At 34.5% G+C, this 16,874-nt stretch overlaps 1 protein-coding gene across 1 annotated transcript; it reads right to left on the bottom strand.

Moving 5' to 3' along the window:
* Positions 1 to 11,061: 11,061 nt before the first annotated feature.
* LOC117319431 lies at positions 11,062 to 16,452 on the bottom strand. Its single transcript, XM_033874234.1, has 2 exons — positions 16,361 to 16,452; positions 11,062 to 13,057 (listed from the first exon to the last, which is right to left on the bottom strand). Exon 2 carries the CDS (start codon positions 12,975 to 12,977, stop codon positions 11,154 to 11,156), a length of 1,824 nt encoding a protein of 607 aa, XP_033730125.1. The 5' UTR covers positions 12,978 to 13,057; positions 16,361 to 16,452; the 3' UTR covers positions 11,062 to 11,153.
* Positions 16,453 to 16,874: the final 422 nt, after the last annotated feature.

The raw sequence follows: 16,874 nt of genomic DNA, 5'->3' as shown, positions 1-16,874 counted from the left end.
TTGATGTACACAAGTCAAACGGGCAGGTGTTTGTTTAAAAAAAAAAAAAAAAGGGTTTTAAAAATTAAAACCTTTCCCTGAATTGGTTTAAAGGGGAAATTCTCGGCATTTTTTTTAAAAAACCCCGGTTTTTCGTTAAATATCAGGGGGTGAAAATTACATAAACCCCCAGGGTGTGTTCAGGGTTTAAATTTTTTGATTTTAAATTTTCCGACTTTACTTATTACTTAACTTATTTAAATTTTTTGACGAACTGATTTTATGGAAAAATTTAAAAGTAGTAAAAACCCCGATTATAAAAACTTGGCTTTATAAAGTTTTTTTATCTATACACAAAAAAAATAGAGGCTTTAAATTAAGGGAAAATCACTGCTATCCTCAGAAAAGACAAGAATCTTTTAATTAAAAATCAAAAATGGTGCAAATCAGCCATTTTGTTTCCCCGATCAGCCTCAAAAAATTTAACACAAAAAACAGGAGGGGGGGGAAATTTCCTTTAATCAATGAAATTTAAAAAGAGGGCCCATGGGGCCCTTAAGGAATTGAGGTTTTTAAGTATTTTTCAATTTGATCCTTTTTTACCCCCCCCATCGGCCCCTTTGGGGGAGTCGGGTCAAAATGTGCAGCCAAACAAAGGGCATCCAATTTCTTATAAAGTTAACCAAATACCCATAAAACTAAAAAAAAGTTTATCCCTTCCCCCGGGGCCCCCCAAAGTTTTAGACCCCCCGGGCCCGAAATTTCCCCCAAATTTTGGGGGAAAAACCCTCCAAACCTTTCCCTCTATTTAAAAATTATAACTTGTGTTCAATTTTTCCCTTTAAAAATTTCCCAAAAAAAATGTCTAAATTAAGATTGCTTGGTACAAACAAACAAAATTTTGGGATTTATTTGAATTTTCCAAAAAAAACTTATTTTCAGAACTTAAACAATTTTACAAAGAAATTTTAAAAAATTTCAAAGGAAAAAAAAAATGCAATTAAAACCCCGTTTTACCCTATCAATTTGGGTATCGGGTTTAAAAATTTCATAATGTAAAAATGCTTTTTTAAAATAGAATGTACATTATTTTATGTTGTTAAAAATAGACAAACCCTACCCAAAAAAAAAAAAAAACTACAAATTAAAATGCCTTTTTGAAAAAAAGCATTTTATGTTACATATTAACCCCCCAAAAAAAACAAAATAAGAATTTTCAAATGTATAATCTTTTTAAAAAATAGCATGTACTTATCATTATTATTTTATGTTTAAAATAGACCCCCATACAAAAAAAATTAAAATACTACAAAAGTTTTAAAGGTTTTTAAAAAAGAATTGGGGGTTTTCATTAAGGGATGTTAAATATAGACACCCATACAAAAAAAAATTTAAAATACTAAAAAATGTATAATGCTTTCTAAACATAAATTTTTACCCCTTACATTTTTATTATGTTAAAATATTAAACCCAAAAAAAACAAAAATAAAAAACTAAAAATGCCTCAGAAACAAACCAGGTTTTTTTTTCTTAACTAAATTATTTTTTAATTTGCAGACACGATTTTTCTTTTATGAAAAAAAAAACATATTCCCTTTTTCCACTTTTAAATACAATCCAAATTTTATGTTGTTACAATTTTTGGATTGAAAAAATACTACCAAAAATTTCTTAAAATTAAAATTAACATATTTTCTACATATTTAAATTTGCAAAAAAAAAACCAAAAAATTTAAAACCCCTGAAAAAAAGATGTGATGATGATTGATTTTTGATGGGTTCTTTTGTAGGGGGAAATATTTTTATATTTTGTTTGTAATTCTAAAAGTGGTTGGGTTTTACAAAAAAAATTTTTTACTAAAAAAAAAAAATTTTTCCCTTTCCCTTTTAAAGGGAAAATTTTAGTTTAAAGGGGTTAATATTTACATTATAATATGACCCAGTGGAAACATTTTAAAAGGCCCCCAGTGGTTCTCTGATCCCTACCGCCCTCCCTCTTTGGGGGAGACCCAACCGCGCTCTCCCGTTTTTGGGGCCCCCACCGTCCTTTTTTTTGGGCCCTACCGTACCCTCAAATCTGTGTTGGGCCCTACCCTGGGCCCTTAATTTTGTGTTGGGGCCCCACCTACCCCCAAGTCTTGGGGTTGGGCCCCCACTGTAACCCCCCACTGTTTGGGCCCCACCTTTCCCTCAATCTGTGTTGGGCCAAAACCCTTTCCCCCTTTCCCCCCAAGTTTTGTGTTGGGCCCCACCTTAACCCCCCCAAGGGTTTCCCCGTTTTGGGGCCCTACCGACCCTCCCTCCCGGATTTGGGCCCTTTAAAACCTTTCCCTCTTTGAAAAAACGAGAAATCTTGAAAACCGGTTTTGTTGGGGCCCAAATTAAAAAGGGGTTTTTTGTTTTGGGGCCGTTTTTAAAATTTTTTTTTTTTTCCCAATTTTTCCTTACGGGGGGGGTTGTTTAAATTCAAAATTTTCCAAAAAGGGAAATTTTTTAATAAAAATTTTTTTTGTTTTTTTTTTTTTTTTTTTTTTTTTTTTTTTTTTTTTTTTTTTTTTTTTTTTTTTTTTTTTTTTTTTTTTTTTTTTTTTTTTTTTTTTTTTTTTTTTTTTTTTTTTTTTTTTTTTTTTTTTTTTTTTTTTTTTTTTTTTAAGGCCCCAGATTGTTGAAATCAAAATTTATCCCCCTGCCCGTTTAAAAATTTTATATTTTTCCCCTTTTTTTAACCAATTTTGGGAAGTTTTTTAAAAATGCCCACCTTTCCGGGTTTAACTTTTAAATTTCTTTAAGATTTGGGTATCCATTTGGTGGGTTTTTTTAATTTTTGGGGGAAATTTATTATGAAATTTTAAGTTTAGGCGGGGAAAAATTGGAACCGCAATTTTGGTTTTTTTCCCCCGGTCCTAAAATTTAAAATGCTTTCCTTAAAGTAACCCTTCGGTATTCCCCAAAAAGAAACAAATGACGAACCAAAAAATCCCGGGCAAAATGCCTCAAAAAAGGGGGCAAAGGACAAATTTTTAACACAAAACTCCCGGGTTCCTTTTTTCCCCAATCATAAAACTTTTTCTTGAATAAATCCAAAATTTTCGAAAAAAAACGACAAAAAAAGGGGGGGAAAAATTTTACAATTTTGAATTTTAATTAAAAAATATTAAAAAAAAACCCCTTTATAAATTTTTTTTTTTGTAGGGGCCATTTTTAAGTTAAAAAAATTTTAAACTCCCCCCCCAAAAAAATATCTTAAAAAAAAACGGAAGAAATTTGGGGTTAATAAAAAATAGGGAAATTTGCCCTATTTTTCAGAACCCAAAAATATTTTTTAATTTTTTTTAAAATCTTGTAAAAGGATAAAAAAATTAAGTGTTTTAAAATTCAATACTTTTCCTTTTTAATTTAAAGGGTTTTTTTAGAGGGCATTTCGCATTTTTTAACCCTTGAAAATTCCGGTTTAGACCAAAAAAGACCCCGGGGTTACCCCCCCCCCCTTTTTGTAAAAAAAAAATTAAAATTTTTGAACTTTTTTTCATGAAAAATGGGGAAAATTTATATTAAATTCAATTTATTTTATTTAAAAAAATTTTTTCCCAAACCCCTTTGGGAAACCCAAAAGCCTCCCCTACCCCGGTTCAATCTTAAAAAACCATTTTGGCACTTTTTGGAACCACCCCAAAAACCAAATCGGGGTTTAAAACTTTTTAAGGGTTCTAATTTTAAAAATTTTAAAATTTGGAAAGACAAAATTTTGGGGAATTTTTGAATTTTTAAATTTTAAAAGGAAAAACCCAAATTTTTTTTTTTTTTTTAATTAACCCCCCCGGGTATACCCTGAATAATATGGTATGAAAAATTGGGGAAACCCGGACTTTTGGGGAAATTTTAAAGGCCTTTTGCAAATTTTATTTAAAAATTTTTAAATCAATTTAACCAGGAATTTTGGGCCCCCCAACGACTTTTGAAAATTTTAAATTTACACCCGGAAGTCATTAATTTTTTTATGTAAACCCCAAGGTTTCAAATTTAAGAAATCACCCCCCCGGGCTCTAAAAAAAAAAATTTTTAACTTGGGGAAAAGAGGTTCCCTATTTAAAGGTTTTTAAAAGAACCACCAAAGTTTTTAATTTCCTTAACTTAAAAAGTTTTCATTTAAAATTCAAATTTTTTGGGGGTGGGTTGCTGTTTTTCCCAGGATCCCGGTTTAACCTCTATACCTTTTCCCCCCCTTTTAAAAAATTTTCGGGGTTTTTACTATAACGTCTGCCCCCAGGGAAAACCCCCCGGTCCCACCAGAAAAAATTTTTGCTCAATTAATTTGGAAAAAGAAAGTTAAAAATACCCTGTTAAAAAAGTTTTAAAAAATTGGGGGGGGTGGAAAAAACCCAACCCGAAATTTAAAAATATTTAAAGAAGCCCATTTTTTTTTTCCCCCCGCAGGTTTTAAAGTTTGTTTTTGGTTTAAATTTTAAAAAAAGGGGTTTGAAATTTTATTTTATCTTTTCGTAAAAAAATTTTTGTTTTAAGGTATGCTTTAAGTTTTATATTTAAATTTTAAAAATCTTAACCCCCAAAAAATTTTAACCCCAAAAATTTACCCAAAGTTTTTCAAAAAAGCAATTTTGGTTTTCAACCAGTAAATTCATTTTTCATTTACGTCAATTTTTGGGAATTTAAATATTTTCCCCCAATTTGAAAATTCATTTTTTGGGCCAAATTTAAAAAAGGGCCCTTCATTTTCCTTTTTTTAATTTGTTCTTTTTGGAAGGAAAGCATATAAAAAATTTTTGGTTTTATCTTTCGGGGGTTTTGGGTTTTGGCCCCTAATTTGACCCGCCTTTGGTCAAAAATTTGGGGAAAAAATTTAAAAAGGGGGCCCCCCTTTTAAACATTTTTTAAATTTGGGGGAAAATCCCTTTTTTAAATTAAAAATTTTAACTAAAAATTTTCCAATGTGGATTTTGGAATTTGTTTTTGTTTTTTCAAAGGGTAAATGGTTTTATTTTACCTGTATTAATGATTGTTTTTTTTCCATTCTTTGGTAAAAAAACCCGCTTACCTTTTTAAAACATTTTTCCCTCAAACCAAAAATTTGGGGGTTTTGGGGGCAACGATAAGTCGTAAAAAGGAAATTTTACCCATTTTCTAAAAATCAAAATCCCCGGTCATTCCTTCTAAAATTTTTGTTTTTTTTGGGAAGCCCACAATAAAAGGATTTTTCCGGGGGCCGCAAAAATGACCCCTTTTGTTAACGGGGTTTCTAAAACCCCGGCCCCAAATCCTTTGGGGGAAAAGGGTTTTTCCCAAAAATTTAGAAAAAAAATTTAGGTTTGTTTTAAAAAAGGTAAGGGGCCCTTGGTTTTTCCTTTTTTATGAAAATTTACTCCAGGCCAAAATGACTTTACCTAAAAAAAAAAATTTGGGGGTTTAGGAAAACTTTTTTTCCCTAATTTTTAAATTAAATTTTTGTTGAAAAAAAAAGGTTACCCCTCACAAAAAAAACCCTTCCCTAAAAATGAGGGTTTTTAAACATTTTAAAACCCCAAACCCCAAACTTGGGGTGGTTTCCCCAATTTTTAAAAGGGGCCAATTAACTTGGAATTATTTATTTTTTCCTTTTTTGGATTTTCCAAAAAAGCTCTAAAAAAAAATTTTTAAAAAAGTTTTTTCCCCAAAAGTTTACATTTTTCTGCAAAGGAAAAACTTTTTCCAAAACCCCCTTTTGTTTAAAACCCTTGACACCTCAAAACATGCCTTTCCAGGGACCCTTTTTAAATTTCCCTTGCCCCAATCCTTTAAAATTTTTAACCTTTTTCCTTTTTTTTTTGCTTTTACAAAAGGGTTTTAAATTCACCCCCTTTGGCCATTTTAAAAAACCCCCCCTTATCAATTGAACGATCCCAAATTTTTTGGGCCCTTGACATTTCCCACAATGCCTTTGGGGGTTTTGGGGTCAGGGCCCCTTTTTTTAAATTTAACCCTTTGCAAATAATTTAAACTTTGACCATAAAATTTTTTGGGGCCTTGACTTTTGAACCCCGCCCCTTGGTTCATTAATTTTTTGAAAAATGTTATAATTTAAAAAAAATACAAATTTGATTTTTAAATTGTGACCTTGCCCTTAACCTTTTTCCCCTTTAAACCCAATTTTGGAAGTTAAAAAAAATTTAACCAAAAAAGGGCAAATTTGCCTTTGGTTTTCCCCCGGGGAAGTTAAGGGTTCATCAAACCCAAAACAAACTTTCCCCCAAAAAACAGTTTTCCCCTGAAATCATTTTTTTTCCCTTATTTAGAAAACCCCCGGGGAAAATTTTGGGACACAATAAATCCCCTTTGACATAACCTCAGGGGAAATTTGTGACTACAAGTCAAACCCATTCAGTTTTAAATTAAATTGTTTATTTGACTCTCGAATTCAAATGAAAAAAAAAGTTACAAAATTTAAAAATGGGTTTTAACATACCCAACATTCTGTTTAACATAAAATTTGGGAATTTTTTCCCCCAAAGGTTTCTGACATTAAAAACAAATGTTTTGGAAATTTTAAAACACCCCCTGAAACCTCCCTGTAAAGTGAGAAAAAAGTTTTTCTCCAGTATTTTTTCAAAAAATAGAAAAACCCCAAATTTAAATTTATTAAAACCCAAAATTTGGTTGCTTATGGGGCCATTTTTTTTTTATGATCAAAAATCTATTTGAATTTCACAACTGGGAAAACCGAGGCAAACCTACAAATTAAGTTTAAATTTTACCTCATGTCCCCCTTTCCCAAAAATAAAAAAAAAACCGTAAATTAAAAAAATTCCTGTGGCTGCCGTGGGCAATTTTGTTTTCTGATCAAAAATCAAAATTTTAAATTAGCAAAACCCTTGGGCCCCCGGACCAATTTTTTTCACCTCAACTGCCCAAACCCCGCCCCAAAAAACCCCGTGAAAAATCCTCCCAGTGTTTTTAAAAAGAATGTGAAAAAGGGAATGAGTTTTTTAATGGAGGGAAAAAAGAAAAATTATATACATTGTATGTAAAAAAGAACTTTTTTTTGAATCAAAAATCTTAAAAACTAAACTACAACTGTCACCCATTTGTTTTCTGGATCAGATTCAAATGTATTTAGAACTTTTACGGTAAGCAGGGAAATTGGATTCCTTTGACCTATTTTTTGCTTCTAACCTAAAAAAATACTCACCGAAAATTTATAAAAATATGGGGCCCTTTAGTCCCCCTGCCCTTTTGACCTTGATTTTTTTTACATCTGTGTAAATTTTCAACTAAAAATTATTGGCCATACTGGGGAAATAGGGAAACCTCATGTAAATTTGAAAATATCCGCCCTGTATGTTTTTTTTCAAAAAAAAAGGCGCCCCAAACAAAATTCAATTTTTCAAGACCCAAGTTTAGCCAAGCTTTGGCCTTTTTAAATTTCTCCGTCAGACTTATATAAAACGGGGCACGACAAATGAAAAAGGGAACCTATACATTATGTAAAAAATTCCTGCATAACTTAAAAAATAGAATAAATTTTTTTCCCAATTTTCAAAAACCCAAATTTGGGGGTTTCCCCCATCAACCCAAAATAAATAAGGGAAAAACTGGGGCAAAGGGGGCCCCAAAACTACAAAATGGAGAAAAAATCTTCCACATTTTTGTGAAAAAGCAAAACCCAATTTAATTGTCAAAACCCCCAAATGGAAACCCTGGGGGCCCATTTTTTTTTTTTGGCAGGGGGCAAAATCAAATTTTGGACACCCCTGGAGCCCCAATGGGAACTCACATATGAATTTTGAAAAAAAATCCTTCCGGAACATCTCAAGATAGTACCCCAAGTTTTGCTAATAAAAAAATCCATAAAATTTAAAATTTCAACCCCAAGGGGAAACCAGGTAATTCAGCTTCCCCAAAGTACATTGTGTATTAAAGTAAAAAGCATTGGGGACTTATACATCAATCCTGCCCCTTTATCGCAGGAAATAAAAAAAACTTTGGGTAACTCGAGCTGAAGTGATAAGTACAACATCAATAAGACTTTAACATGGTAAATCATATGTACAGTTTAAAACTTTGAGACACGTTACATAAAATCTCATTGAAAACAAAAACAAAACATTTTTTCACACATAACTCAGAATAAATAAACTCCAAGATAAACTACGCAAGTGACATATACAAAAATATTACAAGGGTAAATAAACTAAATAACAGGCTAATTATATAGTAAAAGATTGTATACAGTGTATCCCAGAGAGATCTAAGCACCCACCATTGTACATGTATGATGTACACAGAGTCAACGTCAGTATGTTAGATTTAAAAAAAAAAAAATGGGTTAAACATGAAAAGCCTCCATGAATTGTTAAGGGAAACTTCTCGGCATTTTATTAAAAAACCTGGTGTTTCTGTTAAATCATCAGGGGATGTAACTCATCATCACCGCAGGGTGTGTTCAGGTTCAATTTTTAGATTTTAATTACCGACTTTACTTATATTACTTAACTTATGAATTGTTGACGTAACTGATTTGATGGAAATTAAATGTAGATAAACCCAGATTATAAAGCTTGGCTTGATAAAGTTTTATATCTATACACAAACAAATAGAGGCTTTAAATTAAGGAATATCACTCGCATACTCATCAAGAAATAATGACAAGAATCTTCAATGTAAAAATCAAAGATGGCTGCAAATCAGCCATTTTGTTTCCTGATCAGCCTCAAAATTGAACACACACAACTAGCTAGGGAGAGGAACTTTCCTATCAATTCAATGAAATAAGAAGAGGCCCATGGGCCCTTACGGACATCTGAGTTTTGAAGTATTTCTGTCAATTTGATCCTTTTTGACCCCGCCCATCGGCCCCTTGGGGTCAGTCGGGTCAATATGTGCATGCCATCAAATTGGCATCCAATGCTTATAAAGTTAACCAAAATACCTATATAAACTACAGTAAAGTTTATCCCTTCCCCAGGGGCAAACGTGAGACCCCAGGGTCATGAAATTCACAATTTTGGTAAAGCACCTCAAGACCTTTCCATCTATAACTGTTATAACTTGTGTTCAATTCCTTGAAATATTTCAAATAAAATGTCTAAATTAAGATTGCATTGGTACAATCAAACAACTTTTGTATCATTATGAATTTCCAAAAAAACTTATCTTTCAGAACTTAAACACATTATACATGAATTTAAAACATTTCAATGGAAGACAAAAAATGCAATTAAGCCAGTATTACGTATCAATATTGATATCGTTAAATATTTCATAATGTACAATGCTTTCTAAACATAGAATGTACATTATCATTATTATGTATGTTAAATATAGACACCCATACAAAAAAAAAAAAATACTACAAATGTAAAATGCTTTCTGAACAAAGCATGTATGTTACATATAGACACCCAAATAAACAAAAATAAGATACTACAAATGTATAATGCTTTCTAAACATAGCATGTACATTATCATTATTATGTATGTTAAATATAGACACCCATACAAACAAAAATAAGATACTACAAATGTATAATGCTTTCTAAACATAGAATGTACATTATCATTATTATGTATGTTACATATAGACACCCATACAAACAAAAATAAGATACTACAAATGTATAATGCTTTCTAAACATAGAATGTACATTATCATTATTATTTATGTTACATATATACACCCATAAAAACAAAAATAAAATACTACAAATGCCTCAGAATCAAACTTCAGGATTTGTTTTCTTAATCTAGAATTATTTTTAGATAGCAGACACGATTTTTCTTTTATGAAAACAAAACATATTCCTTTTGCATCACTTTGAAATATCAATACAAATTGATGTTGTTACAATTTTAGGATTGAAAAAATACATAACAAATATTTCTGAAAATTAATATTAACATATTGTCTACATATTAATTCGCAAAAAAAAACCAAAAATGTAAAACACCTGAAAACGATGTGATGATGATTGATCTGATGATATCTTTAGTAGGGTGAAATATTATAATATTTAGTCTTGTAATTCTAATGTGGTTGGTCACAAAAATAATTTGTACTAAAAACAATTTCCATTTCTTTAAGGGAAATATTCAGTTAAGGAGTTAATATTTACATTATAATATGACCTAGCTGGAATACAGGTAAAGGCCCTAGTGGTTCTCTAGATCCCTACCGTACCCTCCAGTCTGTGTTGAGCCCAACCGCGCCCTCCAGTCTGTGTTGGGCCCTACCGTCTGTTTTTGGCCCTACCGTACCCTCAAGTCTGTGTTGGGCCCTACCGTGCCCTCAAGTCTGTGTTGGGCCCTACCTTACCCTCAAGTCTGTGTTGGGCTCTACTGTACCCTCAAGTCTGTGTTGGGCTCTACTGTAACCTCCAGTCTGTGTTGGGCCCTACCTTACCCTCAAGTCTGTGTTGGGCCATACCTTACCCTCAAGTCTGTGTTGGGCCCTACCTTACCCTCAAGTCTGTGTTGGGCCCTACCTTACCCTCCCGTCTGAATTTGGCCCTACCTTACCCTCAAGTCTGTGTTGGGCCCTACCGTACCCTCCAGTCTGTGATACCATTGGGTAACAAACTGTTACAACCAGACATCAATCAGCTGTGATACCAATGGGTACCAAACTGTTACAAGCTGACATCAATCAGCTGTGATACCATTGGGTACCAAACTGTTAAAAGCTGACATCAATCAGCTGTAATACCATTGGGTACCAAACTGTTACAATCAGACATCAATCAGCTGTGATACCATTTGGATATGTGGTAAATATGAGCAATAGCCATTGCTAAGTTTCAGAAAAGAAGTTGTTCAAACAAATTGACCAATTTTGGCCCCGCCCCTCAGGCACCTGGGGGTCAGCCCCATCATTTGTACAATTTTGAATCCCCGCCCCATAGGGATGCTACCAGGCAAATATGAGCAATAGCCAATACTTGGTTTCAGAGAAGAAGTCGTTTATATCATAGTGCCAAATTAACCCCTTTTGGCCCCGCCCCAGAGGCCCCCAGGGGGTCAGCCCCATCAATTGTACAATTTTGAGTCCCCTACCCATAGGGATGCTTCTGACCAAATTTGTTCAAATTCTGATCAGTGGTTATGAAGAAGTCAAAAAAGTGAATTGTTGACGGACGGACGCCGCGGTATGGCATTAGCTCACCTTGGTCCTTTGGACCAGGTGAGCTAATAATCTAATATTGTCTGCCCGTGGTTATCTACAGCTGAAGTTAATGCTGGGTAGGACTTACACAGGTATAAACTAAGCTCCCTGTGTCCCAACTTATAACTATAATGTAACACTGTCAACCAATCCTCGTCCACTAACTGTGACATGTTCTGTCCACACGCACAACTCCTATGTACCACACGACCATCTTCTGACTCACACTTATGTTGTACATCCTCAACTCTACACAATGATTTAAGTACCAATCTCTCCACTGTCTGAAATAGACCAACGTTTCCTGTCAGTGCCACAATATGGAGCGTGCTTCGTCTATAGTGATCAGTCTCATGTACCAAGTCTGGATAGGTGTCACACAACATTGTCACCATCTCTTCTCTCTCAAACAAACACGCCTCGTGTAGGACATTGATATCACTAACGTTAGTATGTGATGATCGTGACCTGCGTGCCCTCGCTGTAGGAATGACGTCATACTTCAGTAGTTGACGCAGTAGTTGTACACTCCCACCCTTCACTACAATAAACGGTGTATCATTGTCAGGTTTGGCACCCACAGAAAGGAGATATGAGACACAATCTTCTAAACCAATAGAGCATGCTCCATTCAACAACGCACATTTTATCAGGTGGCATAAGCTATTGTCATAATTCTGACCACTTAGCCAACTAATAAATCCCTGTAGAAACAGGATGTCTGTCCATACGTCTAATGTACCGATATAGTCAGGTAATCTGTGGTTCAAGTAACGTCGGATGTCGGATTCACACTCTCTGACCAAACGTTTATACATGTGTTCACTACTAGATTTTATAACTATTTTGTTAGCTGTGGATTTTGATGTTGATATATAGTGGAGGAACTTTCGGGGACAATTTTCTATAAACGCAATTTTTGTGTCCTTGCCATACAAAAGGGCAACAGTGTCCTGAACAGAATCATGACAAAATTTGTAAATTGAATCATCATCATCATCATCGTCGTCAAAATCGTAAAAATGATGTTTTCTTTTTTCAACCAGAGATCCAAACATTACACTTAAACTTGTCCGCAGAGATCTGATTTTGTCTGCATGATCAAGTTTAATTCCCTGGAACGCTTCATCAAGCATTTTCCTGTTAACACTTTCACTGTTTTTAGGATCTAAATCCCCTTTCTTAACCCTCCCATCATTGAGGAAGAGAAACAGAAGAGCAGAACGACGCTCCTTTGGTAATTTCTTTAAAGTTGTTTCCATGAAATGAAATGGATGTTTGAAGAAATTAACCCCTTCTTTTTGTAAGCTGGGAACATCCCTATAAAGTCGACAACACTGTGGAAATCCTATATCTGGGGCAAGCTTGATGATTTCAGATTCCGTTCCACCAGGTAAGGTTTTAATTTCTCGGACATAACTTTCTAAAATAAGCCTTTTTTCTGCAATTTTTATGCAGTTTTTACCTCTCAAATCAATGATATTTTGTTTGAGGTATTCAGAAGAAGATAATTGTGTGCTTTTGAAAATTTCATCTCGAACATTTAGTATCAAACAATTTGATCTATTATTGAGTTTCCCACAAAAATTTGACTTAATGGAGACTTCCCTTTTCTTCAATTCTTCAGCGACTTCCCCACTAACATCATCAATATATACAGCTAATTGTGTGTGTGGCTTGACAATTTTATCCCATTTGGCCATGCTGTAAAGCTGGACAGGATCCTTTGACAGTCCAGCATCATTATCATCGCCGTCCATTAGCCACTTCAACAGTTGGTAACCCATCAAAGTCTTCCCATCCCCTGAGGCACCCTTGATGAGGACAATGCTGTTCTTTCTGATCATTTCTTTAGCATCTTCCAAGGCTTGTGTAGAGATCACCTCTGGTTTTGAGGTTTGATAAACGGTTGTTAATCTTGTTGTTTCTGTAATTAGAAAGATTAGCATTTTATTATTTCTGAATAGTTTTAAAAATCAATAATATTTTATGGTAAATCACAAGAATTATTTTTAATTCAGATATCTCTGTTTTTTAAATATAGAAATCTATTTATTAGACATTAGAGATACCAGGTATATATCAAAAGAGATCCCAGAGGGATCTTGGCGCCCACCATTGAATGATCTTCATAGGTTCCATGTCAGATTGATCTTTTCTCTACTTTTCCCTTCATTTTACTAATCTGTGCAAATTGAGACATCCCTCCAGTACTTTTCAAACAAGGGAATCCTAGCTATATAAGACATTAGAGATTCAACGATAATGGCTGTTTGTCTGCCAGGTTGTTTTCAGGACAAACTTGTTCAAAAATGCAATACAAGGGACCAAGGGGAACCTACTTATGAAATTTGAGAAAGATCCATTCAGTACTTTGAGAAATAGAGATAACAAACTTCAATTGTCAAAATCCAAGATGGCGGTCTGTCCGCCACATTGTTTTCCAATTGATCTCAAAATGCAATAAGCATAACTAGGCACCAAGGGAAATTTACATATGAAATTTCAGAAAGATCCATTAAGTACTTGCTCAGAAATAGTGATAACAAACTTCAATTGTCAAAATCCAAGATGGCTGCCTGTCGGCCATGTTGTTTTCTGATTGGTCTCAAAACGCAATATGCATAACTAGGCACCACGGAAAACTTAAATATGAAATTTCAGAAAGATCCATTCAGTACTTTCTCAGAAATAGTGATAACAAACTTCAATTGTCAAAATCCAAGATGGCTGCCTGTCGGCCATGTTGTTTTCAGATTGGTCTCAAAATGCAATAAGCATACCTAGGCACCATGGGAAACTTATATATGAAATTTGAGAAAGATCCCTTCAATACTTTCTCAGAAATAGTGATAACAAACTTCAATTGTCAAAATCCAAGATGGCTGCCTGTCGGCCATGTTGTTTTCTGATTGGTCTCAAAACGCAATATGCATAACTAGGCACCACGGAAAACTTAAATATGAAATTTCAGAAAGATCCATTCAGTACTTTCTCAGAAATAGTGATAACAAACTTCAATTGTCAAAATCCAAGATGGCTGCCTGTCGGCCATGTTGTTTTCAGATTGGTCTCAAAATGCAATAAGCATACCTAGGCACCATGGGAAACTTATATATGAAATTTGGGAACGATCCCTTCAATACTTTCTCAGAAATAGTGATAACAAACTTCAATTGTCAAAATCCAAGATGGCTGCCTGTTGGCCATGTTGTTTTCAGATTGGTCTCAAAATGCAATATGCATAATAAGGCACCAAGGGAAACTTATATATGAAATTTGAGAAAGATTCTTTAAATACTTTCTCAGAAATAGTGATAACAAACTTCAATTGTCACAAGAGATCCCAGAGGGATCTTGGCACCCACCATTGAATGATCTTCATAGGTTCCATGTCAGATTGATCTTTTCTCTACTTTTCCCTTCCTCTAAGTCTTACTAATCTGTGTAAATTCAGAAACAGCCCTCTATAGCTAGCACTTTTCAAACAAGGGGAACCTATATATAAAATTTAAGATTTAGCGATAATGGCTGTCTGTCGACCATGTGGTTTTTGGACTGGTCCCAATATGCATAACTAGGCACTGAGGGGAACCTACATATGAAATTTGAGAAAGATCCCTTCAGTACTTTCTGAGGAATAGCTATAACAAACTTCAATTTTCAAAATCCAAGATGGCTGCCTGTCGGCCATGTTGTTTTCCAATTGGTCTAAAAATGCATTATGCATAACTTGGCACCAAGAGGAACTTACATATGAAATTTGAGAAAGATCCCTTGAGTACTTCCTGAGAAATAGCGATAACAAACTTCAAATGTCAAAATCCAAGATGGCTGCCTGTCGGCCATGTTGTTTTCCGATTGGTCTCAAAATGCAATATGCATAACTAGGCACAAAGGGGAACCAACATATGATATTTGAGAAAGATCCCTTCAGTACATTCTGAGAAATAGCGATAACAAACTTCATTTGTCCAAATCCAAGATGGCTGCCTGTCGGCCATGTTATTTTCCGATTGGTCTCAAAATGCAATATGCATAACTAGGCACCAAGGGAAACCTCCATATGAAATTTGAGAAAGATCCCTTAAACACTTTCTCAGAAATAGCGATAACAAACTTCAATTGTCAAAATCCAAGATGGCTGCCTGTCGGCCATGTTGTTTTCAGATTGGTCTCAAAACGCAATATGCATAACTAGGCACCAAGGGAAACTTAAATATGAAATTTCAGAAAGATCCATGCAGTACTTTCTCAGAAATAGTGATAACAAACTTCAATTGTCAAAATCCAAGATGGCTGCCTGTCGGCCATGTTGTTTTCTGATTGGTCTCAAAACGCAATATACATAACTAGGCACCAAGGGAAATTTACATATGAAATTTAAGAAAGATCCATTAAGTACTTTCTCAGAAATAGTGATAACAAACTTCAATTGTCAAAATCCAAGATGGCTGCCTGTTGGCCATGTTTTCAGATTGGTCTCAAATCGCAATATGCATAACTAGGCACCAAGGTAAAACCCACATATGAAATTTGAGAAAGATCCCTTCAATACTTTCTCAGAAATAGCGATAACAAACTTCAATGATCAAAATCCAAGATGGCTGCCTGTCGGCCATGTTGTTATCCGATTGGTTTCAAAATGCAATATGCATAACAAGGCACCAAGTGGAGCCTACATATGAAATTTGAGAAAGATCCCTTCAGTACTTTCTCAGAAATAGCAATAACAAACTTCAATTGTCAAAATCCAAGATGGCTGCCTGTCGGCCATGTTGTTTTCTGATTGGTCTCAAAATGCAATATGCATAACTAGGCACCAAGAGGAACCCAGATATGAAATTTGAGAAAGATCCCTTCAGTACTTTCTGAAGATTAGCGATTACAAGAGTTGTTTACGGACGGACGGACGGACCACGGACCACGGACGCAGGGCACTTTGAATAGCCCACCATCTGATGATGGTGGGCGAATAAATACCACATACAACAACCTACTCAGTGTGTAATATCATCAGTCAGCCACAATGACTACATGGCGTATCGCGTAACATATGGCCATGACCTTTGATGGATGATTATAGAGACTGTTATTGTTTATACACAATCAATTATTTTTTGTGGTCTTTCAAATATTTCACAAGCTGCTGTCATGTCATTGATTGAGTTTCTGTTGATATGGATGGTTTTCAAACAAATATCTTCATATTATCTTTCAGCAGACTCACCTATCACAGCTCTCAACTTGGGATTTCTTCCTGTAAAACACAAGGATCCAACATTAATTTTTACAAGGATTTAGAACCAGAACAGAGCTAGAATGTATTTTTTTATTTTCTATCTGAAAGACGAGATTTTTAAGCTGAATGTCGTATCACAGATATTGATGTAAGATTTTAGAAATTTATCCAATGTGGACAAAGTTCCCTCGTGCAGGGCTAGGATTTAGGTGAATCCTGAAATAATAATCAATTCCAAGAATCCTTGCACCTAATCCACATGATCAGCTCAATATCGACAGAACTTACAAGAGTACTGACAAATCAGACAGACCCCAGTAACAGAACTAGAGTACTGACACGTTATACAGATCCCAGTAACAGAACTAGAGTACTGACACATCAGACAGACCTCAGTAAAAGAACTAGAGTACCAACACATCAGAAAGACCCTAGTAACAGAACAAGAGTACTGACACATCAGACAGACCCCCGTAACAGAACTAGAGTACCCACCCAACCC

The sequence above is a fragment of the Pecten maximus genome, unplaced genomic scaffold (genome assembly GCF_902652985.1).
Source record: "Pecten maximus unplaced genomic scaffold, xPecMax1.1, whole genome shotgun sequence".
In the NCBI taxonomy this organism is placed as follows: Eukaryota; Metazoa; Mollusca; class Bivalvia; order Pectinida; family Pectinidae; genus Pecten; species Pecten maximus.
Note: the sequence above shows the minus strand (reverse complement) of the source record. Positions and strands in the feature narration are given on the sequence as shown.

Bases quoted from the DNA above. Each gene is read 5' to 3' on its own strand.
- LOC117319431 (XM_033874234.1), bottom strand. From the start codon at position 12,977: ATGATCAGAAAGAACAGCATTGTCCTCATCAAGGGTGCCTCAGGGGAT.